Source organism: Canis lupus, chromosome 12, assembly GCF_003254725.2.
Source record: "Canis lupus dingo isolate Sandy chromosome 12, ASM325472v2, whole genome shotgun sequence".
Lineage (NCBI taxonomy): Eukaryota > Metazoa > Chordata > Mammalia > Carnivora > Canidae > Canis > Canis lupus.
This window is the reverse complement of record NC_064254.1, coordinates 72,302,670-72,329,449: the sequence shown is the minus strand read 5'-3', so window position 1 is coordinate 72,329,449 and position 26,780 is coordinate 72,302,670. Positions and strand designations below refer to the sequence as shown.

The following is a 26,780-nucleotide window of genomic DNA, read 5'->3' as shown; positions in this document are numbered from 1 at the left end:
CACGCCCGCAGGGACAGGTCGGCAGCAGTCAGGGGCGGGGATGAGTGTGCTGGGACGCAGCCGGCCCTGGGGAACCCCCCACTACTCCCTGCTCCAGTGATCAGAGCCAGAGGAAAACTAGCTGCTCAAACCAGAAAGATGTTCCGGACAGAGCCCTTTCAGGAATGAAGTCTGGGTCACCCTGCCAGGTGCAGAGCGACCACCACCAGAGGTGAGCGTCTGAGGGCAGAGGAAGAGAATGAGCTGCAGAAGGGGGTTTAATACCGACCCTGCCCGCTCGGCAGGCCCCAGGAGCTCCAGGCTCTTCACGCGCTCGTAAGTGCACCCATTCTTTATTTCCCCTTTTCCATCCCAGCTCCAACAGCAGGAGAGTAGAGGGGCTAAGCCCATAAACTATCACCTAGATTAGTCTGTCCAAGGGAGGCCGTGACCACACTGCAAAAGAACGTGTCCCAGGAGCAGCGGCTCGGACACGTGGGGTTTGGGGCCGCGTTTTGCCCCAGGGGAGGCTGCACGGAGGGAGTGGAGGCTCGGTGCCCCGTCCTTACCCAGGAGCTTGGTTTACAAGGGGTGAGGGGTGGAGTTGGCAAAGGGATAGACGGGACGTGCTGGAGTGTGTCGTCCCGCAGCACCACCCCTTCCCCTTGAGGTCTCCTTGGCCCTGCTCTCCAACGGCAGAGAAGCCAGAAACAGACGTGGTGGAGCCGTTCCTGGGACCCGGACGTGGGCTGGAACCCACGAGCCAGGTCTGGACGGTGGAGGGAGGCCACGACTCGCTGTGCACGGCCCAGCACGCACGCAAACCTGAGGTCTGGGGCAGCCTCATGGGGTCCTGAGGGCTGCCACCCCCGAGACGACGGCACGGGCTTCCCAGATGTTCCAGGCAACTGCAGCGGCTCCAAGAGCCAAGAACTGCAGACTCTGGCTCTCCGAGCGGGATGGGGGCGACTGCACCCCTGACCCCCAGTCCTCCAGCTCTCCCTGCGCCAGGCAAAAGCTTCAGACCCAGACACATGCCAGGGCCCCTGCTCCCCCCGCCACACACCAAAGGGCAAACCTGCTGCCTGGCACCCGTGTCTGCCCAGTACACCCTCCCCCAGCTGTCCCGTGGGGTCTGGACCATCCGACCTCACTCTCAGCTCCAGGGATGAGGCTGGGCTGGCCCAGGCTCTCTCTCCGTGCCCCGGTGGTGGCTCAGGAGCGGCATCTATGCAGCCGGGCCAGCAGGAGCAGGGGGCAGGGTCCTGCCCACACTGACCATTTCCAAGGGTGTCTGGAATGCGGGGGAAAAGCTCCCCCTCCTGTGGACACTGTGTCATGGTGGGGGCCAAGGTGCTGCAGCCATTTGGTTCTGAGGGGGCCCAGCCTGAGGTTCACACAAACACGGAACAGCTGCAGGGAAACGGAACTTGATCCCTGATCAAACACACCCTGGAAGCCGCCCTACCTTCGGCTTTTCAATTTCCGTGCTGGTAAAGCCTCTCCGGGCTGGGTTTCCAGATGTAGCCGAAAGCATCCTGACGGTACACGTTCTCATAAGACTCCTTTACTCGTGGATTTCTTGGCTAAATGTACTAACATTTGTTTCTTCTCACTGAAAGTCCAAATTTTCAGCAGAGCTGTGCGGGTAAGAGCGATGGTTTCGCTCCACTTGTTCTTCTGTTGGCTGGTGTAAGCCACCAGGTTCTCCATGTACTGCAAGATCGACTTTAAGAACCTGTTTTAACAAGAAGAAATAAATTTCGTTACTGTATTATAAAATGCAACAATGATTTAAATGGACTCTTCTCCTTTCGGAATTAAAACTAAAGGACTACACTTAATTGCTGTCTGCAAATTCAAGAAAAAGAAATGCACGGAACACAGAAGCTGCGTCGTAAGCGTCCCTGGAGAGACGGGCTGCACGCCCGAGCGCCGGCTTCAACTTACTCTCAGGTCAGGTAGACGGCTGTACGTAGGGACCGCGCTCCCGGAAAGGGCTGGAGACCGTTGGGACTGAATGCCACGTGAGCACGCGATGCGCTGGGCGGGGCGCCTGCGAGCCCTGCAGCCCCACGGTGGGGGGGCTGCTGTCCGACCCCCGGCACCCGCCTTCTGTGTGCTCTGACCCAGCCGTGCTTGCAGGCGTTCACCAGCTGTTCCCGGGGCCCCTCCGACTGGTGGGGGGCACATCGTGCTCCTAGGTTTTCCCCATCTGCCAAGTAGTCTAAAATGTGCCCCAACTTTTTTCTTTTTTTTGCTTTGTTTTGTTTTTCCAACTTCTAATTCTGAATATAACAAAAGTCCCCAGATGCTTCCTGTGGAGAGCTCCTCAGCCGGGGAGGACTCTGTCTGGCAACATCACTTTGGGCCGTCGCCGTGCGGAGCTGTAGGCACGCCGTGCTGGAGACCAGGTGCTGCTCCCACCCTGTGTGCTCGGAGGACCCCCGGTCAGAGTGCCAACAGTGCCGGGGGCAGGGGGGGCCCCATCTGGAACCACGGATCCGCAAGCCTCTGCACATCGGTTTCGGCCACCCTGGTTCTCACCTGGGTCCTACGTTTCTTTAAGAAAACGCATCGTGTTTTCATGTTCATTCTAAGCAGGAGGCACGGGAGGTATCGCTCCCTGGGCGGTGGTGTCATCACACAGGGTGACGGATCCTAAAAGCCTTTGCAAGTGCATCACATTTAATTTTCTGAAATGAGGCTACCACGGGTGCTAGTTTTAAAGGTTCACACACTTGCACCAAAACCCACAGAGAAAAACGAGTGAAGAGCCAACGAAGACTGTGGGGTTTTTAAAAACAAACAAGAAAAATCAAAGAAAAGAAAGCACTGCAAGTGAAAACCACTTAATTCGCCAAAATATAGTTTCAAGTCTTATAAGGACGACACACTTACTTTAGATACTGTTGATATTCCGAAGTATTTTTTCCACAAACTGCGTGAATGTTGACCAATTCCAGTGCAATCAGTAATAAAATCAGGTAAAGCACGGGAGACAGCAGCTTAATACTAAAAAAAGATGAAGTTAAAATTTGACAAACGCTCAGTATTTTGCACTTTCATCAGTGAACATTCTTTTTCAAAAATCCCTTTTCCAAGGGGACTTAAATTCAAACTATGCAAGAGAAGGCTGCCTGCGTGGTGGTCTCCCTGGGCCCCCACCGCACCGTGGCCCACCTGCCCTACCCGCTCCCTGCCCCCCAAGAGCCCGCCAGCTGCAGCCCAGCCCTCCGGCAGGGGTGCTCAAGAGCAGGAGGCCGCCGCCGTGGCTCCGGGTCACCGTGCCTGCTGCCAGCATCCTTCCTGCAGCCTGATGTCGATACGGACCGTGCTGTCCGACTCTCACAAGAAGACACATAGAAATGGCTCAAACATGAGAACATGTTCAGTGTCTCCAGGACACAAAGATATTCCAGTCAGAGGAAGATACTATCTTTCCCATGAAACCGGTAGAGACTCTAAAAAAATATACCCTGTTTGGGGAAGGACGTAACCTAACAGGCATCATCTTCTAAACTGCTGGTAGGAGTACGTTCCAGAAGAAGCCAAGGAAAACCCGTTAAAAGCTTTATAGACACAGATACCTCTCAACCCAGAGTTCTGGGAATTTGTCCAAAATGGTGATTTCCTAAAGATGTAGAACATCCTAAGAACACAACAGGTAAGAATGCTGGCATACCCGAGGTAACCTGGTAATATTTTAAATCCAAATATTCACGGGGTCGGTAGCACCCATGTTCTCATGCACCAAAATCACAACAGTATTTAAAACAGGAGTTCCCCTACAAGGAAGAATTAGAACGGCCTCCCAAGGGAAGGCCTGCCCAGCGGGGCCTGTTCCAGACCAGGACAGGGAGCCGCGCACCTGCCGAGCATGTGCAGGTAGGTCTGCCTCTGCCGGGAGCGCAGCCTTCTTTCCACCCACTGCTGGTGTCTCAGCCCCGCAGAGGCCACCACCTGGCTGGACGCACGGGCACACTGTGCGCTGATGTTTCGAAGCACGGTCAGCACTTCCACAACGGTTCTGGGACAGAACAGAGTGGGGACGGGGGTGCCGCAGAGTTCCCGGATCAGCTGGGGCCACCTGGGGATGAGAGCGTGGGTTCTCAGGGGTGTGTTCACTGCTGGGCCCCTCCACAGTCAGCTTGTGGGGAGCAGCGGCAGGTCACATGCCGCGTCATTCCCTGCGGGGACGAGTGTGCAGGGGGCCCCTCAGGCCCACCAGCACCGCCCAAGCGATGGAGGCCACCTCCCCGCCCTCGAGGCACGGCCACCGTGGGATCGAGTGCTGCCCCAAGCTCGCCAGCTTTGACACAGAAAAGGGGAGTCTGGGGCAGTTCTCGGAGACTCACATCTCAGCAGGAAGACCGTCCCCGTCACCGACAGCACCGTGGCTCTCAGGCAGGTGGTGGTACAGCTCACGCAGGATTTCTGTGATTAGAGACTTACAGGCACGTGCTTCGGAAGTACCTTCTAATCTGAAAAACAGAAGATATGTAGACACGTGACCATGAGGCAGATGCCCAGTCGGGGCCTGTGCACGTGTTTAAGGGTTCACTGAGCAACGCACTTAATCTACAACTTTGTTTTCCCCAAATATGAAAAGAAAAAGCCACTGTCGGGGCAGTGGTAAAAATAAACCATAGGATATGCTAAAAGCAATAAATTGTTGACAAAAGATAAGCAACAAATCGAATTATTATTCCTTCGGGATGGATCTGCTATATCCTGATTCCAAAATCTCTCTATGCCCCCTTCTCTGCAACCTTTAGATCCTATTTCTAACCATCCACTAAATATTTCTAGAGGACCCCTCCCCTCCCCACAAGGCCTGCCTCTCGTCTCTGTGGGCCCGGTCTCCCCAACGGCCCATCACCCGGCTGGGCTGCCAGCAGGGAGACGGCTCCGTCCGCACCGGCACCGCTGCCTAGCAAGACCCCTGCGCCTGGGCCGCCCGTGACCTGGCCAAGGCCTCACTCGGAGGTTCACCGGGGACCGTGAGGTCTACACGACCCCCCACAGAACTCACCTGGCTGCCTCCTCGGCCTCCTGGGGCAAAGGCAGGAGGGGCCACACCCTGATGCTCTTCTCACAGCTCAGCACCTGAGAGGGAGATGTCCTACTGGTGTTACAGACTTTACAGCAAGTCTGGAAACAATGTTTGCAAACTGTTAGCAGCAACCACTCTCCAGAAGACACTCTGGGTAAAATTGTTACACATCTTACAACATTTGAAACCCCAGTTATTTGCTGTGACACTGACAGGAGATTAGGAGGACGTTACCATGTGGCCTGTCCTGTCGGGAGCAGCCTTCACCCGGACGACACGGTGGACGTGAGGGTGCGGGACTCTGGAAGCCAAGTAGGACAGCCCGGGAGGCCCTGATCCACCTCTCTCCACAGATGAAGCACCAAGCCAGGAGCCCACCCCAAGTTTCTGACTCATCAAAGCAAATGAAACACTGCTGACACCACTGACGGCAGGTAATTTATGCAGCAATAAGCAGAGCAATGACCTTAAGAAGAACGGGATGCAAGGCTGCCGAATGAGAACTGAATCCCACGGCGGGAATAAGGCTGCAGGAGAGGGTCCATCAGGTCTGAAATACCCCCTGTGGGAAATACCCCCGTGGGGCACGGAGGGGCCGCAACCAGGCCATGGAAGCAGCAGCCGAGGAACAGGGGGCCTCGCGAGACCAGACTCAGCCGCGGAGTCTACGGGCAAAGCCTGCCTTCCGGAAGCTTCTCTTCCTTCTGGAACGTCACCCCTTCCTTGCCACGTGCCCCCCTCCGTCCTCTCTGTAGGGCAGAGTCCTGCAGGCAGGTCCTGGTCCTCCCTTCCAATGACTGGTTCCCGGGAAGCTCGGAGTCACGACAGGCAGATGAAGTACCCGGTGCCCCGCTGCTGACCCAGAGCCCGCAGGTATTCGGGTCGACCTCCTCTCACATAGCGCCAGGAGACCACAACACCTCCGGGCCTCTGCACCTCGACTGCTGACAACCCCTTCTACCGTGTGACACCGTCAGACCCCATCCTCTCAGGCCGTTCTTCCAGCTGCAGCTGCAGATCTCTCCCTAAGCCCTGATGTGTGGATGCGACGGCTTCCGTCTAGAGGGCACGCTCACTGATAAACGTCTATGTTGGCAGGTATCCTGATTATTCTGTTCTTGGAGACGACCCCATCTTGGCCCTTGCATGTTCACATCCTGCTACATGGAGAATAAAGGACCCAAGCTAATTTCCACCCTGGAACCTGAAAGTCCATGTTCTGCTTGTTCTCATTCACAAGAGAACAAGCACTGGTCTCGCGTGCCATCCCGCACACGGAGCGGGAGCAGTCCCGAGTCAAGGCCGTACCGCGTGACCCAGTCACCACTCCTCCCGTGCTAACATCACTGGAAACAACAAACGCTGCCGCGACTGCCACTACGGGATGAGGGGCGTGAGGCTCAGAGGGACGGAGGGATGGAGCCAGCCTCTGGTGGTGACCCTGAGGTCCCGCTTGCCAGACCCATGGGTGTCTCTGCCCCAGGAGCCCCATGTGCCCCTCCCAATGGCCCATGTGCAGCTCACCTGTTTTTTAAGCTGAGAAATTGGGTGGAAGTGAGCAGTGTAGCCCTCTGCAAGAGCGACCAATGACTTTATCGCTGCCTTTCCCTGGTTCAAAGAAAACAGACAAGGGTTACTGCGACGTGTGGTCTGGCCCTGGTTTCTCCTGCTGAGTGTGAGTCACACGACTGTGCCCCGGTCTCACCAGCTTCCTTCACCGAACCCCCGTCAGCTGTAACAGAGCAGGACTCCTCATGGAATAGGTTTCAGACTGTGGTCAAATCATTACCAATACAAGTTTTCTAAATGAAGCCAATTAACAACGAAGACAAAGGCCGTGTGTGCTCTTTGTCCACCATCAGTGACACCAGAAACACATAAGAAAAAAGAAAAAACCTCATAACAACTAGAAAATATAAGAACATCTCCTAAAAAACTAGAACGGGAATTTAAATTTAAAAACCAATACAACCAAAAGAGTCATACAGGTATAACCACGTAATTGTTAAACCTGAAAATACTGAAAGAAAGAGTAAAAATGACATTCTTTACAGCTGATGTAACTCTGTGGCTGGAAAGCCCAAGCCGGCTGAATAACAACTATCGGGAACAGGAGAGGCGGCGAGTTGACGGCTGACGGCCTCAGTACACCCCTGCCAGCCGGGAGCCCTCCCTACGACTCTCAACAGCACCAAGCGAGTCTCTAAACGTCCAGACACTAAGCCTCTCATCCGCTCAAGGCCCCGAGTCCTACGGCCCAGCGGAGGGTTCCGTGCACAAGGTGGCAGGCGAGCTCCATGTGGGGCAGCCACACCTCGCACGGGTGCAGGTCAGTGATAAAGCCCCGCAGCCGCCGGGACACACGGCTCCTCTAAGACCGAGGCCATGGAAGGGCAGAGGATGGGGAGGGCGGAGGATGAGGAGGGGGGCCTGAGGGGTCCCCCGGTTGCTGGGCTGACAACAGGACAAAGGACCACCCGCAGGGAGCCCAGGTGAAGGCTGGGGCAGCTCAGCCCAGCACGTGGCACAGGAGCACCAGAGACAAAGTCTAAGGTGGACGACGGAACAAGAACGTGGACAAGCAAGGAGAGGAGGGGTCTGGCCTTTGGATGGCGCAGCCCCTCGGGAGAGGCTCAGGGAGGGAAGGCCAAGGACATGGAGACACACGTTCGGGAGTAATGTTCAATATTGTAAGAACCATCAATTATCCCTAAATTAATCCGTCCAGAGCCCATTCCTGTTTGTTGCTGGGTTAATCTTGGGCTTCGTGTTTATTTTTAACTACACAGGTTTGCCTACAATCCTCATCGGGAGGAGGCAGGAGATTCGGGAAGAGACGACAGATGGGAAAGTTCCCCTACAGACATTGAACTGTCCTGAAGGTCACTACGGAGTCACAAGCCACTGCACACAGTACACAGATGTCGGTCTTCTAAACACTCTTGGGCCAACTTGCAAGACATATGTCAAAAAAAAAAAAAAAAAAGAAGAAGAAGAAGAAGAAGAACAAGTGAACCTAAATTTTCTAACTCCCTCCCAGGTGAAATAAATTCCAGCTGGACCAAAGGATGTTAATTGGGGTGAAAAAAAAAACCCTATAAAGCTACCAAGGAAATGCATGACTATATTTATAATTTTAGAAAGCAAAGTGTCTCTTAAAAATAATTCCAAGTGCATAAGTCAAAACGAAAAGGCCTCAGAACTTCAAGACAAGTAAGCAACATGCACACTGGGGGGCAAGTAAGGCTAATAAACCAACGAGGAACATAACATGCACGAAATGGAGCAAAAGACATTAATAGTTCACGAAATAATAGCACATTTCCAGCAAACACAATAAAAGCAGAGTAACTCAAAACAGATAAAAACACGTCTTCGCTTTGCTTCAGGACTCCGTTTTACAAGTTCACGGGCGCCCGAGTGAACAAGGGTGTGCAATCCGACACCAGCCAGGAGAGCTGCGCACGCGGGAACACTGGGACCCACCCCTCGTGAGGGGCAGCTTACGTAAACCATAAATGAGGGTACACTGATGCACATGTCGAGCAGCTGATAAACCAAGGTAGAACAAGTGCTACCTCCAGAACAGGTACGGCCCCCGTGGCTGCACAGCGTGCTCCTGGGAGGGCGTGGAAGCAGTGCCCACCCCCACGAGGAGGCGTCCCTGAGGGCTGTCACTTCTCCTATCACACGGTCTGTGTTTTGTCTGAACCTCTGAACGTGTTTTTTTTTGTTTTTTTTTTTCTCTGAACGTGTTTTACAGCAATCGTTACACGTATCGTTTGAAAAAAAAGATTAAAGTCAATAACTACCCCGGATGATTTGCTTAAAAATAAAAATAATAAAATTTGCTTAAAAATAAAATAATAAAAAAAATTTATCGATCGATGCAACTATTCCACCCAACCATTTGAATCATTTTTAAAATTTTGTGATACATTTAGTTAATCTTTTATGCTGGTTCTTTGGTTTGTGGTGTCCTGTCCCCGTTGAAGGGAATCAGACGGCACATCATCCGCTCACCTGTCACAGCAAATACATGTGCGTAATCAAGTCACAATGATGTGTTCTGACAGAGGCACACTCTCACTCCGATATATTCAAAGAAAGGGCGATTAAGGGTTAATTACCTTTCAAAATAAACTGTATTTGGTCACAGCTGAGCAAGAGCGCCCCTAAGGCCTCTCTTCCCTATATGTTACCTTAAAGGCCGTCGACACATCTTCATCGGTGAATCTGAGTAACAGCACGACAGAGAACGCAAGCAACTGGGTTGTTGCCTCTCTAGGAAAGTCATGTAAGTTGAATTCCCCGTGGCTTAGATGGTCTCTCAGACGGGGCCCCTCCTGATGGTTCAGGAAATCCCACAGAAACTCCTGTCGGAATATAAACACAGAAAATACGATGTTAGTTTTCTCAACTGACGGAAGAAAGAACCGGCCGGCCATGCCTCGCATATCGGAGGAGCAGCAGGGTCGGGTGACAGACGCGAGGACACGGAGCTTCAGAGACAGTTAGTGTAGGTAATACAGCCCCGGATCATGCTGGGATCTCACTGGGAACTGTCCTAACTGTGGCCACTGCCCTGGTCCCTCACTGTCCCCCCACGGCCTGGGGCAGGACTGTCCCTGGGAGCCCTGGTCTCTCACTGTCCCCCCACAGCCTGGGGCAGGACTGTCCCTGGGAGCCTTGGTCTCTAACTGCCCCTCCACAGCCTGGGGCAGGACTGTCCCTGGGAGCCCTGGTCTCTCACTGTCCCCCCATCGCCTGGGGCAGGGCTGTCCCTGGGAGCCCTGATCTCTCACTGCCCCCCCCACAGCCTGGGGCAGGACTGTCCCTGGGAGCCTTGGTCTCTCACTGCCCCCCCCACAGCCTGGGGCAGGACTGTCCCTGGGAGCCCTGGTCTCTCACTGTCCCCCCATCGCCTGGGGCAGGGCTGTCCCTGGGAGCCCTGATCTCTCACTGCCCCCCCCACAGCCTGGGGCAGGACTGTCCCTGGGAGCCCTGGTCTCTCACTGCCCCCCCACAGCCTGGGGCAGGACTGTCCCTGGGAGCCCTGGTTCTAGCTGTTCCCCATTGCGCGGGGCAGGAGTCCATGGGAGCTCCAGTGTTTTAGGAATCCTCACACTGTCTCACCCACATCCCTCTGAAGGAAGAGGCTGAGGTGTCCAGGCCTGGAAGCTGACCTCCCTTCTATAGAGAAAGCACTGCTGTCCTGTCTCACAGCCCTGGCCTCTCCCTGTCCGGGGGCCTCCCTCTGCACCCCCTCTCAGATCCAATTCTCTATGAAGCCGACACAGACAGCTGCTTCTCCCCTAACACCACTGGCTGGAGCAGGAAGAGAAGTGAGGACACAGGCAAGCTGCCCGTGGACAGACTGTCCTAGAGATTCAGGATGGACACACACACTGGCTCCATCATCCTAACTTCCTGATGCCAAAAATGACACTCCAGGAGTCCACAGAATCACACTAATGTCACACAGGGACTAAAGTCTAGGCTGCTAGTAAGTCTCAGTTCAGAGGAATAAATGTAAAAATTCTCCTTATGGTCCTAAGGAGCCCCAGTAATATCTTTGGGAGGAAATGGGGAATGGCTCTGCGTCTCTATCCACGTTCATCCAACACGCTCAGCTCCTGCTCATATCTGACTTCTGCGGCTGCTCACAGGGCGAACCCGGCTCCTCCAGCACCACACTCCACAAGGAACCCACGTGCACTTTGGGAACAGGGCAGCCGTAACAGCAGGACTCAGAACAGGACGTTTAAATGGGCAGCAGGCAGCCTGGTACCCGAGCTGCGTGGGCCGCGTGCGTGGCACTGAGACAGCGCAGGAGTGGCTCAGGGGCACTCTTGTGAGCACATCACAGGCCAAGATTAATTTCATTTTGGAGAAGTGCTAATCACCTCCATAAACAGAAGGATGTCAGATCAGGAAAGGGCTAGTACTTTACCATTGCAGGCGCTCCTAGGAAAAGAGGGAGTTGATTGATTTTGCCATCACTCAAGTGTTTTGCCAATATCTAAAACACCGAAAATAAATAATTAGTATGCACACATCACATACAGAACCTTCAGAGCCAAGGACGTAGCATCTTGGTATGACATACATAGAAGCCCGAAGCACATGAAACACGGACAGCCTTAAGCACACAGCAGCCACTCGCTCAAGAAAACTCTTCTTAACCAGTATAATGATTTCAGGAATAAATGTGAATATACATGTCTTCTTAGTTGTCTGTGTATATGGGTCCTTATGTGTACTTACATGCACATACATGTGTGTGATGATGTGTATTTATGTGTATAAATGTGCATGTGTGTATTTATAGGTATGTTCCTGTGTATAGGTGCGTGGGTGTTTATTTGCACATACATATGTTGACGTGTAGTTACACGTGTATGTGTGTATATATGTACTTATGTGGATGTGTGTATATATCTGCACATTTCTGTGTTGTATGTATATTTATAGGTATGTGCATATACACATTTGTGTCTGCATGTGTTCGTGTGTAAGAGTGAGTGTGTATATGTGTATTTATGTGTACTTGCATGTGTTTATATTTGTATGCGTTCATGTACCTTCACGGGAATGAGTGTGCATGCATGTGCATGTGTGTGTTCTGTATGTGTGGATATAAGTATACATCGGAGTTACTTTATAGGCCGCTTAACTCCCCACAGAGCTCAGAGCCCAACCACCCAATCCAACCCTATAGACCCTAATCCTTTTTTTTTTTTTTTAAGATTTTATTTATTTATTCATGAGAGACAGACAGAGAGAGAGAAGCAGAGACACAGGCAGAGGGAGAAGCAGGCTCCCTGCTCCCTGACGTGGGACTCGATCAGGATCAGGCCCTGGGCTGAAGGCGGCACTAAACCACTGAGCCACCTGGGCTGCCCTATCGACCCTAATCCTATACAGATATGACTACACTATATAATTTAATCCTCATAGGATCAAACATATTATGTATTAAGTTATAACAAGTTATTTACCTAATGGAATAAAGTCTGTAGGTAAACAGGCATGTGCTTAATGCCTCCTGCCAACCATTCACTAAGGAATCTAAGAGTTATCTTAAAGGCCCCAATCACTCCACAAAGACTCTCCCCTTTGTTTCCTCCTGTAGGCCAACTCTGTGAAGTCACCCTTGAGGCTATGTAAGAATTCTTATCCACAGGACGCCTGGGTGGATCAGTGGTTGAGCATCTGCCTTCGGGCCCAGGGTGTGATCCAGGGGTCCTGGGATCGAGTCCCACGTCAGGCTCTCTGCAGGGAGCCTGCTTTTCCCTCTGCCTGTGTCTCTGCCTCTCTCTCTCTCTCTCTCTCTGTCTCCCATGAATAAATAAATAAAATCTTAAAAAAAAAAAAAAGAATTCTTAACCAGGATTACACACACACAAAAGCCTCTACACTCTAAAGTGGTAAAAGATATTTTCAATGGCAATTTTTAGTATTCCAGATTTTTAGTTTCAGAATCCCACACCCACTTCACAGATTAAATGCATCCGTGTATACTGTGCATTTACAATAGTAGTTCATGCATATTTCACGTGCAAAACAAATGTCAATCTTAAATCTAAAATGTAACCTCTAAATAATTATAGTATATAATATTAATATCTCTTGGCATTTTCCAACGTTGCTCTTTCTATAACTTTAGAAACCAGGTTAATCAATCACTGAATCTCAAAATTAGCCTGAAAACAACACTTAACTCTATAATAAAGTTTTTTTTTCTGCATATACAGCTATCAACATTCTCTGTGTAATAAAAAACAATGTTTTGTTTGTTTCCAGATACTCCATAAGCTTACTTACTTCATCGAAGGTGGTATAAAGAGCCGTTGACTTCAGAAAAGGAAAGAAAAGAAACAATGAAAACAAAATGTAAGTAAATGACATTATCCAAAGGAGGAACGACAATTCTAGTAGATGGCCACAAACATGAAACCTTCTTCTGAAAATAAATGTTCACTTAGCAATGGTCTGGGAAGAATGTCATTGACCTAAAACATCACTAAAGACAAGAAAATATGGTGAATGGGCGCCGGAGCCTGGTCACAGCTGCTCTCACAGGTGCTTCAGCTCAGGGATGCCCATCACCTCACAGGCACGCCCCACCCACGCGGCATTTTGGCTGATGGCACACGAGTGAGCACAACTGGGTGTGCTCTCCCTCAAAGGGCCTGGGTGTCACATGCTTCCTGGTGTCACAGGTCTCGTCTACAGACACGGGCTCTGGAGCTGGCTGCCTCGACATCCACTCCTGGCTTCCGTGCCTCCCAGCAGCGAGACCCTGAGCACCCGCATATGCAGGTTTCGCTGCAGAATGGGACACAACTGATGCCCACCTCGGAAGGCTGCTGGGAAATTCTGTAAGTTTTTACACACATTATGATGAAATCAGCATTTTGTGGAAGCCAGCTCTCAAGAAAAACCTCTCACATATTCACACCTGTTAAAGTTTTTTCAATTTAACATTATGAAATTTCTTTCAACATTTATTATGGTATAGGATGCTTATAAAGTCTGCATCTTTAGCTCCCAAATCTATAGTACTGACCCTAAAATTTTTCCTGAGCTCTTAATATCCAATTTCTACTAAATACCCCCAGTACTTCCTCAAAAGAGCTGAACTTTTCATTATCTTCACAAACTGCGTGCACTAACGTCTACCTCGTTTTATGGAATTGGTATACACGTCTTATTCCTCACTCCTCGTACATAAGCTCCTTAAAAGTCACAACGTCTTACTCATCCCGATCTTCCCTGATCTCAGAGACCTTATGCTGGAAGTATTCAGTCAACGGTAACAGCGTGTGCACAGCCTTCACAGCTTTATAAATAAAGCATTTCCATGTGTGCTGCCTTATAAATAAACTGATGCCACGTTTATTCTGAATGAGAGCCTGGCCTACAATTTCAGACATTCTTTGTTAAATTACTTCCCATGTGGAAACGGTCCTGCTATGTGCTTGTGTGGTCAGCCAACGAGTAAGGAAATGTGTCCCCACTGCACAGCTGCAGGTAACGGCCCGCCAGCCAGCGCTCGGGTGAGGGTGCTCTCCACACCACCGCCCACACCGCGCTGGGCACAGCCACAGACAGGCACCAGGCGTGGGCACCGGGGGACACGGCCGTGCACCCCGCTCCACAGGAACCCGAACGGGAATGTGCCTGTCCCGACAGGAATGTACATCAGGCAGAAAAGCACTTGAGGTAAAGTGGATGCGGGAAGAGGAGGTGTTGAACCTGGGTCGTTTAGGCTCCCGGGGTCACTAATGTGGCCTGAAGGGGCAAAGCTGGAGAAAGACACACATGTGGGTCTGGGGGGCTGGGTGATGCCGGAGGAATCTGAAGGGAACAGCCTGCAGGCTGGGCCACTCCGAGTCAGGCACGCCCCAGGCAAGGGCGAAGCTCCCGTGGGTCCTGGGGGCCGTGAAAATGCTTTAAGCGGATGAGCCCCCAGCAAATGGAGGCGTATTTGTCAGTTTATAAAACAATCCATGGCCATGAGGACAGATCAGAGAAGGAAGAGCGTCAGGAGGGACGCCAGGAGAGCGGGCGGGCACGTTGGGACACTGAGTGGACGGAGGGGACCTGGCCCGGGTGGAGGCCACTGCCCAGCGCCTAAGCAGCGAGGAATTGAAGGAATACCAGAGAACACAGTTGTGGAAGAAAAAGTGAGCTCCTTAGACACCAAGTGGTTTGAGGCCTGGGGAACACCCCCATCGCCCCTGCGCAGGCAGGTGTGAGCCCACCTCGGGGGTGGAAGAGCTGAGTCCGAGGGGGCCGTCCTGGGGACGCACTGCCCTTTCCCGCCATGCACAGCTGTCCTGGCGCTGCTCTGGCCCCATCACCAGCTCCGTGTGCGGGGCTTTCACTTTTATCAGGCTCCCAGGATTTTCCAGTCGTTCCCATGGGACTAAGATCTCCCAGGGCCGATCCAGGGAGCGCAGGGTTGGGAACAGAATTTTGAGGAATGCCTCTGGAAAGGGGCAGAAAGAGGAAGGTGACCTAGTGAAAGGTACGGCGGCCACTGCTGTTGGCCCGGCACAGCCCCCAGGCCTCTTCCCTCCGCTCCTGACAGGTAACTGGGTGCACGGCCCCCCAGAAACTTCTGCACGCCTCCCGGCCCTGCTGGCCCAGAGGAAGGCGTGTCCTTCAGCAGAGCCACCTCACGGGGCTACAAGGGGACGCTGGCGGGAATGGCTACAGAGAGGAAATAAGAGCTCTCTCCCTTTATGACAGCGAGCTTGAAATACCTGGAAATACTACACAACCAGCAAAACAGTCACAAAAAGCAATTATGCCATATAAAATCATTATAATAGGAAGCCACAAAACATGACACTCAAACCTTCCAAAGCAAATTCTTAGCTAAAAAATTCATTTAACGATGGGATCCCTGGGTGGCGCAGCGGTTTGGCGCCTGCCTTTGGCCCAGGGCGTGATCCTGGAGACCCGGGATCGAATCCCACGTCGGGCTCCCAGTGCATGGAGCCTGCTTCTCCCTCTGCCTGTGTCTCTGCCTCTCTCTCTCTCTCTCTGTGACTATCATAAATAAATAAAAATTTTTTAAAAAAATTCATTTAACGGTAAACAAAAATGAGATATTGAAGACTTTTAATTAGGCACAGAAACCGTCAATGCAGCAGCAACCACCATCAATCACTAAAGCACGTATACCTCAGCAGTCAGAAGTCTTTCCGGACACTCGTTAACGGTGGCAAAAACTCTCCTGAGTCCCGTCTCCAGCTGAGTCAGTAACAACATGGCGCAGTCAGCAAACCTGTGAAATGAAAGGAAAATCTCAGGCTTTAAAAGTGAACACTGGCACCAACCCCAAATAACAGAGCTTTATTCCAGATATTACCGTGTGTGCACAAAGCCGGGGGGAGGTGACGGTACTCGCTAGCATGGGAAACAACATGGAATCACAGTCTCCTTAGACTCGGGATTTTTAAATCTATTTTCCACTGTTGTGACGTAAGATGGAACATGCTTAGAAGCTCCAAGGTAGGGCAGCCCCGGTGGTGCAGCGGTTTAGCACTGCCTACAGCCCAGGGTGTGGTCCTGGAGACCCAGGATCAAGTCCTGCATCAGGTTCCCCGCATGGGGCCTGCTTCTCCCTCTGCCTGAATCTCTGCCTCTCTCTGTGTGTCTCATGAATAAATAAGTAAAATCTTTAAAAAAAAAAAAAAATAGAAGCTCCAAGGGAATAAAACATTATCAAAGACCTGCCTACGTCTTCTCATCACTTGCAAGAAATGCTCAAATACCAGGATTTCGGTGGGTTTTCAGGGTACGAACAAATGTAGACAACAGGACCTGGAGGGAGGGAAAGGCCACGGGCCTTCTGAACAACTCGAGCATCTGCTCTGCTCTCCAGGAAACAGAATCGAACGTACCTCCTTGTTTCAGGGTTAAGATTTCATTTATTCATTTGGGGGAGAGAGAGCGAGCAAGCGAGCGAGAGTGGGGGGAGAGAGAGAGTGAGCACAAGCAGGGGCGGAGGGGGAGGATGACGCAGACTCCTCGCTGCGCAGGGAGCCCAATGTGGGACGCAATCCCGGGACCCTAGTATCACGCCCTGAGCCGAAGGCAGACGCTCAACCGCTGAGCCCCCCGGGCGCCCGTTTCAGGATTCTTTAAGGCAGGACACACGGTTCTCTCAGAGTAAGAACTCAACAGATACTGAAAAGTTGATTCCCAGCAGCGATTGTCAGGGGTGAGAGCAGCAGCGGGCTGACGCGTAGCATGCAAGCCTCCTGGGAGCGAGCGGCCTCCGTGCCGTCAGGAACCCGGGCTTACCTGTGTGACCTGAACCTGATTAATGCAGCTTCCCAGTACGGCAACATGACCTTCGATACGAAAGTGGATTTCTTCACCACCTCTTCTAACACGGAAAGTACCTCAGAAGTGACATCTGCAAAATAACAAGTGTTTTTAAGCACAGTCACCCTAATCCGTGGAAGAGCGATGTAAGCAGAGTCAGGGTGGGATGCCCACGAGCTGACCCCTGCAGCGGATGACCCAGGGCCCCCGGGGCCGGCGCCCATGCCGTCAGACCACCCGGCCAGGGCCAGAGTTGGAGGTGAGCACAGCACCCCCCGGGGCAAGGGGATGCACACGACGCCACAGCTGTGAGCACAGGATGTCAGAGCTGACCTGCTGACCACACTGACCAAGAGGGGGAAGATACAGAGGAGCGACAGTGACCCCTGGGGCAAACTACGGACTCTGCGTGACGATGCCGCGTCCTTGCTAATGAAGGTGCCTCTGAAGGGGGTGTGGATGAGAGGGAGGCTGTGCAGGTGCCGGTCAGGGCGCAGAATCTCTGCGCCTCCCTCTCCACTGTGTCCATTTTGTTCCAAACTTAAAACTGCTCTAAGAAACAAGGTCTTAAAAAGTATGTATTATTGGCAGTCAGCAGCCAAAGGGTCCATGGCACAAAAAGACTAGGGCCTCGGGTCCCTAGGATCTGGGCTATTCCCACCATGATTTACATCAGAAACTCAGCTCCCACGGCTCTGCTGCTGCAGCGGACAAGGAATGGGCTCGGAGCAAACACGGTTTGACCGCACTTTCAAAGTGTTGTGTCCCCACCCCCGTTAATCTGGTCAATGGCTTTGTCACAAAAATAAAAGAGACAGCAGAGGAGACCACCTGCGCCGTCGGCGCTTCCGGCATCAGGACTGCGCACAAAGGAGCAGGGAATGCACGTTACACAAAGGTCCGGAGCCAGCCTCCCTCAACGCGCCAGAGGCAGAACTACCCAGACACTAGCAAGTACTCCCGCACCACAACCCCCAACCCGGGGCGCTGCGGGGGGCGCAGGTTCCGTGGAGCAAAGCGGAAGAGGCTCCTCACGCATCTTCTGGCATCTGGAGCAGCAGCAGTGCGCCCAGGGCGTCCGAGGCCGTCTGCTACTCCCTGACCGTGCACCTCTCCCTACGAGGACACAGTCCGGCACAAGGTGCATGTGGTACTTGCCGGGGAAAACGGCCAACTCCTCCAGGCCTGTAAGGGCTACGAGAGGTCGGCGCGCCAGCACAGCCTCCGTTCGCTGCAAGTACCTCTCCAGCAGCTGGCCCAGTCCCGCCGTCAACAGTATCATCACTGAACAGTATCTAGTGCAAAACGCGCAGGATCTGTTAGGGAAATGAACTGACATACAGATAAAAAGGTCTGTCTTCCAGAAAACAAGTTTAAGATAAGAGGCTACACCAGCAGTGAACTGCAGGAGGGCCCCGCTGTGGCCCTGAGCTGCACAAGGGCTGGGCGCTCGCCAGTGCAGGTCTTGGGGTCCCCCACTCCCCGCCCCCCCGGCACCTCCACGAGGCTCAGCCTCACAGCTGCCTCTGCGTGGAAGTCAGTGGTGACCGACCCCATCACCACTCCAGGTGTTCATCAACCTCAGTCTGATCTTCACATTCCTGCCTCAAACTCTCTCATCTTACCCCAAACACGCTTTTCCCCAATAGAAAATTCAAGATAAAACAAACTCTTAAGTAGGTCGAAGAGAGAATTACTTTCCCCATAACGTACTTTGGGGGGATTTCATGAGGGGATGCAAAGCCATGCCATAGGATGTTCCGCAGGTTCAGGCCACAGGGAGATCCAATGAAGACTTTGAGCACGTCCATCTGACCAGGTCAAGAACAGGGTACTGAACAGTGAAATCATCACCGATGGGCGGATAAACCGATAGAGTAGCGCGAAAACGTCTGTGTTCCTCTTCGACGCCCTGCCTGGCACACGGCACTTGCGGTGACAGCACTCAAGCGAACTTTGCTGGGCACATTGTGTGTCAGACGCAGCTTATGTGTGTCTCGCACCCACTATCCTCAGGACCAGCCCCGGGGGCACTACTCCCGCCCCGCTCTGCAGAGCAGCGTCCAAGCACAGAGAGCTGCAAGCGGGCCTCAGGGCCCCGAGCTACCAATGGGGATGTGCATGCCAGCTCCACTGCCTTCGTCCTGTCTGCGAACCTGATCCCCAGGTGGGCAGAGGTGCAGGGAGGGCAGCGTGCCTGCACGGGCAGACCCGGAAGGTGGCCCCAAGTGGCGGGCCCGCGGCCCACTGATGCCCCAGCCCAACGGGCGAGCACCCCTGGAAACTCCCAGACTCTGCTACGAAGGAAAGACGCCCAGTATGGGATCCTGCTCATCAGACGGCAAGAGCCGTGCACGATCTCTGGGTTCGGGGCCACACTTTGGAACAGATTCAGGAAAAATGGAAGATAGCAGAAACTAAAGAAACTTGAAACCAAGTCACACGATGAGAACAGTGAGCCTCCAGAAGGCGCAGGGAAGGGACGGGAGCGGTGTTCAGACGCCTGAAGGACTCTCGCTGAGCGGAGGAAACAGATGCATCTGAATTTCTCCCAAAGGGCAGGACAAGCCAGAGCGGAAGCTACAGAGAGGGGTCTCAACCGAGCATCAGAACCCTCGGCAACTCCAGAAACTCTTCACGATCACACCAATTTTTAAGACTTGAAGAGTAATTATCTAGTATTGGTAATCATAATAATACTCTTTTAATTACATTTATTCTCATTTACTACTCTTATTCCCGTTCATACCATGTGAGCAATCAGAAGTACACAGGCCGATGAGCTAGGAGAATTATCGGGGGCTGAATGTGGCTGCAAGTCAGCAAAAGGCTAAGAGCAGCCAGGCAGACGGCGCAGAGCAGCTCCAAACAACGGGAATTCTGGGCCTGATCTCTCTCCGTGTTCTCCACTACGGAAGGGACCTTGAAGCTGACCACGAACCAGATTCAGGCACTAAAGAGACTTCTTATCCAAGAACAAGGAGTCTAGCTGGTAACATATTACACAAACATCGTAAACACCCCCCGGCTCAGCGAGCTCCGCCTGGGGCAGGGCGCTACCCTGGCTTCCTTCTGCACCTTGACCCCCCTCACCCGGTGCCCAAGGGTTGTTCATTAGTCTTAAACAACCTTGGTCACGTGGCCTGTAGAAGAGTTTGGAAAAGTACACAGCTCTGCATGTTTTTAAACTGACATCTATATATAAATAAATAAATAAATAAATAAATAAATAAATAAATAAATAAGTAAGTAAGTAAGTAAGTAAGTAAGTAAGTAAATAAAAACTGACATCTAATTTTCTCCGCCGTTAAGTCTGAACAGTTGCACAAGGGCATAAATTCCCACATTTTAAAAAAATTGAGATTTTATGATAAAACTATAATATCACTCCCTAAATGGTTAAAGTTTTATTCTAGAATAAGTTATCATTATAATTACTAATGTGTAATTCCTGAAAGCACTAGAGCTCAAATGGTCCATCTGGCATCCCCAGAGCACGTGGCGGCAGCGCAGAGGCCACGCCACCACGTTCACTCAATGTAGGGAAGGCCTGTCTCGTGGCTGGAAAAGCGGCAATTCTGAAAGGAGAACGTGCTTGAGTCACAGCTATAGTTAGTTCTTCCTAATGCAGCACCCGTGTTGGAGGAACGAAAGCCTAGCTGTGTTGTGTCCATCAGCTTCAGAGGGACGAGCTTACCACAGGCCGTCCAAAGACCTCAGCAAGCTCCTCGGATGCGAGAAGATCTCTCAAAAGAAAGGGGCATTCCTTCCCATTCAGTAAAAATACCTAAAATTCAAACAAGGACTGTATCAGAGTTGATGACGATGAGCCCAACAATATGAAGAAAAAACTCACCCATAAAGCCACTGTTTGTACAAATGAGGGAGAACAGCACTGGATTGATTTCGTAATCGTTCACAAAGAAAAATATTAAACAGCTGTGCCAAATAAATACATTTCACAGGGAAACGATAACTAAAAACCAAGAAACTTGGGTACAGCTGTAGCAGCGTTATGTTCATTCAGACGCTTTAATAAAGCAACAAAGGAAGACTTCGCACACTTACATCACCCAGAGCCCGTTCCAGACACGCCGTCAGCTTCATCAAGCCGAGAGGAAGAGCCGGAGCCCCAGGGGTCTCCAGAGCATCAACCAGTTCAGGAAATAACTGTGGGGAATAAGACACACCTTAGAATGTGTGCTCAGCAAGAAATATCTCCCAGAGTAGCAGTACTCTTGATGAAATTCAAACTTCTAAAGGCCTCAACCAGTATATTTTCATGACTTTTTGGTATAGGTAAACAATTTCTATATAAATATACAGTTGACTCCTGAACACGGGTTTGAACTCCACAGGTCGGCTTATATGTGGATTTTTTCTGTAAATACAGTATCGTATTTTTCTCTTCCTTATGATTCTTAATGACTTTTCTCTGGCTAACTTTATCGTCAAAATACAGTATATAAAACATCAGACATACAAAACACACGTTAATGGACTGCCTACGTTATCAGTGAGGCTTGTGGTCAAGACCAGGCTCTTAGCCATCCAGCTCTGCGGGAGTCAAAACTTACATGCAGATTTCTGACTGCAAGGGGGTGGGCATCCTTAACCCCCGTGTGGTTCAAAACTCAACTGTAACAGTACATAAAGAATTTTAAAAATGTTTAATATCTAAGGAATTTTGAAAGTTTTTTCTTCCTTTAAATTTTTTTCCATTAGATTTATTGAAAGCAATAAATCTGACATAACTATAAATATTTTGACCTAAATCTTGTTTCCCATTTTGATTAGCTCGTAGAAGTAGATAAGTGTGAGGCAGTCCTGAGAGCCGTTACAAGGGGAGAAGCGATGACCCTTCTTCTCCATGTCAGGAAATTCAAAGTATTTTAGACTTAGCGCCTGTATGGTTACTGCTCTATTGTGGTCATTGAATGCGCCAAGTGCACCGACCGACCAACCAGCTTAGGTGGCCTCGTGCTGCTACTCCTCCCCCGTCCCCATTTGCCCTCCACAAGCCAAGCTCCCCACCTCATTTCCTTGTCCCACCATCTCAAGAACACCTTTCTGTCTGTCCATAACATCTCCGCTTTTCTCTGGAGCAGCACGTTCTCATCTGTCCCCGGGCCAGTGCCCATACACCCAGCTACCTCCCCAACCTCCAGTTTGGACAGTGCAGCAAAAAGCCTCCTTTGCTCCAAGATTGTTTCTCAGCTCAGGCCATGGAGACTGCGTAACAGTCCATTTCCCTCGCAACCTGAGCCATTTCACAGGTGGAGGCCTTGGTGGATGGAGGAGACCCTTTAAGATTAGCAGGTAATGAGGGCCTCAAAGCGGACTTTGCAGGATCTTTTATTTCTAAAGGTTGTTCACAAGCCAAACCTCTGGAAAAGCTGTCCACTGCAGCCACGGCATGTATCGAATTTCAAACTGCCCCTTGGTCAGAGATAACAAGTGTGAGTGGACAGCCGCACACACGGGGCCCAGCAGCATCACGCTTCCCCGGTAATCCAGACTCTGCGCTTCAGGGGTAAGAGGACAAGTATTAGTGCCACAGCTCCCTATCATGGGATGAAAATGCCTAAAGCATCAAAGAAAAAGTACTTTAATTATGAAGTTTCCACAAAATCAACAACAGGTTTATTGTTGAAAGTACAGTAAAGATATTGTTGGATACTCAGATATTGTTGGAAGTAAATTACATGGTGCTTATCTGATGTTAAAGAAAAAATATACACATCAGTAGGGTTTGGAAAATCCAAAAAGGTTAATCAAGAGAAAATGTTTTCTTTACTTGTTCATTAAGTTTATACAAACTCAGGTTTATACTGTATATATGATATTTTAACCTGATTCTTTATACTTGATATTGTTAGACGGTAAGATTTCAAAGACAAGGGATCCCTGGATGGCGCAGCGGTTTAGCGCATGCCTTTGGCCCAGGGCCCGATCCTGGAGACCCAGGATCGAATCCCACGTCGGGCTCCCGGTACATGGATCCTGCTTCTCCCTCTGCCTGTGTCTCTGCCTCTCTCTCTCTCTCTCTGTGACTATCATAAATAAATAAAAATGTAAAAAAAAAAAAAAAAAAAGAAAGGTTTCAATGACAATTATTTTAAAACATTTGATTTTTAATTTTCTGATAAATTTGAAACTGAACATTCACACAGTTCACACCCAAAACATATGAAAATGTGAAGGTCTCCCTTCATCCAGTTCTCTTTCCTATAGCAACTGCTGTTATCAATTCCTCGGGCATATTTAGAAATATTCATGTGCATACAAGTAAATACAATTACATATGCTGTTCCAATTTTTTCACTTAGCCACGTAGCTCTGAGAGATGGGCTCATTCTTTCCCACAACCACATGACGTTCATATTTACTCTACCGTTCCCCTACTGCTGTATATTTTGCTGTTTCCAATGTTTTGGGCTTTTTTTCTTTTTTTTTCATTTTTGCCTACAAAATGGCACCAAGAGTAGCATTACCCAAACGCTCTTTCATTTCACACCTCTAAGTGTGCCAGTCTCATAAATCCCTGGGATGAAATCGCTGGGCCAGACCACATTCGTCTGTAACTTTGATAACTATTACTAAATTTCTCAATCCACATCCCTGCTCTAAAAAATGTACAATAATGCCTGGAATATTTACAACAGCTGTACAGTATATTACTGGTCATTTCCTACCCTGAATTCATTGGATTCCTACTTTCTTCTGTCTCCCACCTGGACTGCCAGCCTAGAGCAAGAGCGAGACCGAGCCACGTGGCTTCCCCGGCCTCAGTCCCTCCCTTGTCACCTGATCCTCCTCCTCTTCTGAGCTAGGTCGGTATTACAACAACCTAGAACTAAGAGAAGCAATGGTCAGAAAGGAAAATTTTACAGTCAAAACATTTTATTTATTTTTAAAAATTGTATTTATTTATTCATGAGAGACACACAGAGAGAGAGGCAGAGACACAGGCAGAGGGAGAAGCAAGCTCCATGCCGGAGCCCGATGTGGGACTCAATCCCAGGACCCCAGGATCACGCCCTGGGTCAAAGGCAGACGCTCAACCGCTGAGCCAGCCAGGTTCTCTCAGTCAAGACACATTTTAAACGGAACAGGCAGACAGATGCTTGGGGTGCAGAGAACGTACAGACCTGATTCTGTATAAACCACACAGTCTGTGATTGTCTGCCAGCATACTTCACCCCTCTGAGTCACAATGCTGTTGATACCACAACTTTCTTTGACTTCAAACCCGAGTTTACAGATCATATCATAGACAGAGGGAGAAAGACAAGTGGTAACTGGATCCTCTATCAGCATCTGAAATATAAAACATAGAAGACACTATTTAAAAAGAAATAAAAACAGAGGAGTATCATTTATATATTCAAGTCATAAGAAAGTCCTGTTTCATCTTTAGGACAGAATATACTCGGGTATAGCTACTGCTAACACACTTCCTGACTACCATGAGAGCTGTGTTCAAAATACTGTGATTAAATATTAATTACAGATAGTTTACAGAAACTTTTTCAAATAAATGTTAAAGATGTGAAATTATTAATAAGATCTGTTAGGAGTTTACAGAAGCTTGGCACGTCTTACAGATAGTGCATCGTTCCTTTCAGTGTTCCTGTACTGTCTCAAAGCTATCAAAATGAGTAATTTTTTTAAATGTGGAATGGAAAAGCAGAAAATCAAGCATCATGAACTAAAATGTCAATAAAAAGCATACTTCTGATTCTTTATGTGGTGTCAGAAGTGCCACACTGCTTCCACGTGAAGGATTCAATAATACCCAAATCCTCAGAATTATCCCCACATCACACTAACATCATCTTATAAACCTGCAAAGGAGTCACTCTCTGGGACTAAACTTATGGGGTCTTCATCTGATCAAGTCAAGGGGAGTCTGCTTTAACATTACAGATTAAGTAAGCCCCAGCAGTTCCTATTTTGGAAGCTGGCCACTTAGAGTTTTCGCACCCCACTCAGTATCACCGTGACACCATCCACTCCTCCCGTCCCCTAGAAGCCTCACTCCCCACTCAGCCCTGCTGTCAACCGTTCTTCCACAGACCCAAGCAATGCAGGTATTGCCCCAGAAACGTGCACTGAATAACCAGTGATGCTGTGACCCTACAACCCCACGCTGCAGCCTGGCCTTCCTCCCCACCTTCTGTTCCTTGAGCTCCTCCCTGGCAGCAGCAGAGCCTCTGACCACAGTAGCTGAGTCCAGGCCACAGTTTTCCCAGCACCTGCAGGCCCCGCGTCCTCCCCACCAGCTGTCCAGTGCCTGCCCTTCAAACCTCTGCCTCCCAGAAATCCCAGGCCCAGCCACATAGCCACCTCCTCCTTAGAGATCCAGGTTCCAACAACACGGGACCTTCCACTCAGTCTCCAGGTTGTCAAACTCCAACCACTTCCCTGGTTCTCAGTCCTACAGCTAGGGTCCGCTTCCTGCAGCAGCCGCCTCCACATCACCTGTACAGGCCGCTCCTTATTCTTTTGTAACAATTCTCTCCCTTCCGAAACTAGTGTGGTTTGTCCTCCAACTGATACAGAAACATAACCCCAAAGGGCTACTTTGATAACAAAAAGGGACTCCTTGCATTTTTAAAAAGCATTGAACTCTAAAGCAAGGAGCTGTGGTTCTGGAAGGACAGGTGGCAGGCAGATCTCTTTCTGCACAAAAGCCCATCTACTCTACTACTGCAGCTCCTGGATATGGCAACAGAGGCTTCAAGAAATGTCTTTTTTTTTTTTTTTTTTTGGTTGAATTTGCCCCATCCAGAGTTGCTGCTCAGCCTTCACCAAACTGGGAGATCCTGGGGCACCAAGGTCAGGCCCCTGGCACACAGAAATCCTAGATAAGCTGCAGCGCTGCCACTGGTGTATTTCCTGCATCCTCCATCTGGGAGCCAGGAACCCGCCAGCCTGCCCGTGTGCTCCCGCGCCGTCCCTGCGCACATGCCCCTCCCGTGTGCACCTGTGTCCCCTCCCACCCCCGTGTGTAGCTGCGCGCCCCTGTGTGCACCTGCACCCTGGTGTGCACCTGCCCCCCCGTGTGCAGCTGTGCGCCCCCCGTGTGCACCCGCCCCCGTGTGCACCTGTGCGCCATCCGTGTACACCCACCCCCCCGTGTGCACCTGCCCCCCCGTGTGCACCCGCGCGCCGTCCATGTGCACCCGCCCCCGTGTGCACCTGTGCGCCATCCGTGTGCACCCGCCCCCCCGGGTGCACCTGCGCCCGCCCTCACCTTTCCTCCGTGCGTCAGTGTCCCGTCCAGGACCGCGCGCGGTGCTGCTAGTGACCTGCGCGGAGGCGCCGCCCTCTGAGCCCTTCCCTGGCCGGGGCACCCCCTGCTTCCAGGGCCCGTCCGCCGAGCCTCCGCGTTAGCTGCCAGGGGGCAGCACGGAGAGCGCTTGAAGGCTCCGACGCAGAGCGGCCCAGGGCTTCCGTTCGACCGCGTGAGGGCAGAAAGGAGATGGAACGTGAGGCAACCCCGCCGCGTCCGACCCACAGCCCGGGCCCGTGATGTGGTTTTGCTCCCCAAGTGGCCTAGAAACGTCCCACTTCCCGCGCGGGGGTCACGACCACGGAGCTTCAGTGTGCTCAGTGCACGACGCAGGGGACCCGCCCTCCGCAGCTCGAGGACACGGAGCCCCGCGCCTCAGTCTGCACGCGGACGCTGGACGCTCGTCCTCGGGGGGCGGGGAACAGCGCCGCAGGCGCGATCTGGGGGCACCTCCGGGCAGGACCGGCTTCTGCGCAGCCGCAGACCCGCGCCGGCCAGACCACCCGCTTCCGCGGCGGCGCGGGCGCTGCGCCTCCTCCAGCCGGTGTCGCGCCGGCCGCGCTCAGGCGCAGCCCCGACCCCCGCCGCCGTCACTTCCGG

The 26,780-nt window shown here is 51.3% G+C and overlaps 1 protein-coding gene across 3 annotated transcripts; it reads right to left on the bottom strand.

Moving 5' to 3' along the window:
* Positions 1–316: 316 nt before the first annotated feature.
* ERMARD (ER membrane associated RNA degradation) lies at positions 317–26,679 on the bottom strand. 3 transcript variants are annotated; one of them, XM_025444364.3, is made up of 18 exons: positions 26,142–26,679; positions 24,034–24,202; positions 22,268–22,407; positions 20,951–21,052; positions 20,580–20,669; positions 18,596–18,693; positions 18,041–18,177; positions 16,859–16,973; positions 15,734–15,836; positions 12,863–12,892; positions 10,989–11,057; positions 9,238–9,411; positions 6,560–6,643; positions 5,015–5,088; positions 4,338–4,463; positions 3,851–4,069; positions 2,881–2,994; positions 317–1,717 (listed from the first exon to the last, which is right to left on the bottom strand). In XM_025444364.3, the coding sequence occupies exons 2-18, from the start codon at positions 24,200–24,202 to the stop codon at positions 1,534–1,536; spliced, it is 2,028 nt and encodes a 675-aa protein (XP_025300149.1). In that variant the 5' UTR covers positions 26,142–26,679; the 3' UTR covers positions 317–1,533. The 3 variants fall into 3 exon arrangements, with proteins under 3 accessions (XP_025300149.1, XP_035553900.1, XP_035553901.1); XM_035698007.2 differs by lacking the exon at positions 26,142–26,679 and having other exon boundaries at positions 22,268–22,402; positions 24,034–24,171; XM_035698008.1 differs by lacking the exons at positions 22,268–22,407; positions 26,142–26,679 and having other exon boundaries at positions 24,034–24,171.
* Between the last annotated feature and the right edge of the window lie 101 nt (positions 26,680–26,780).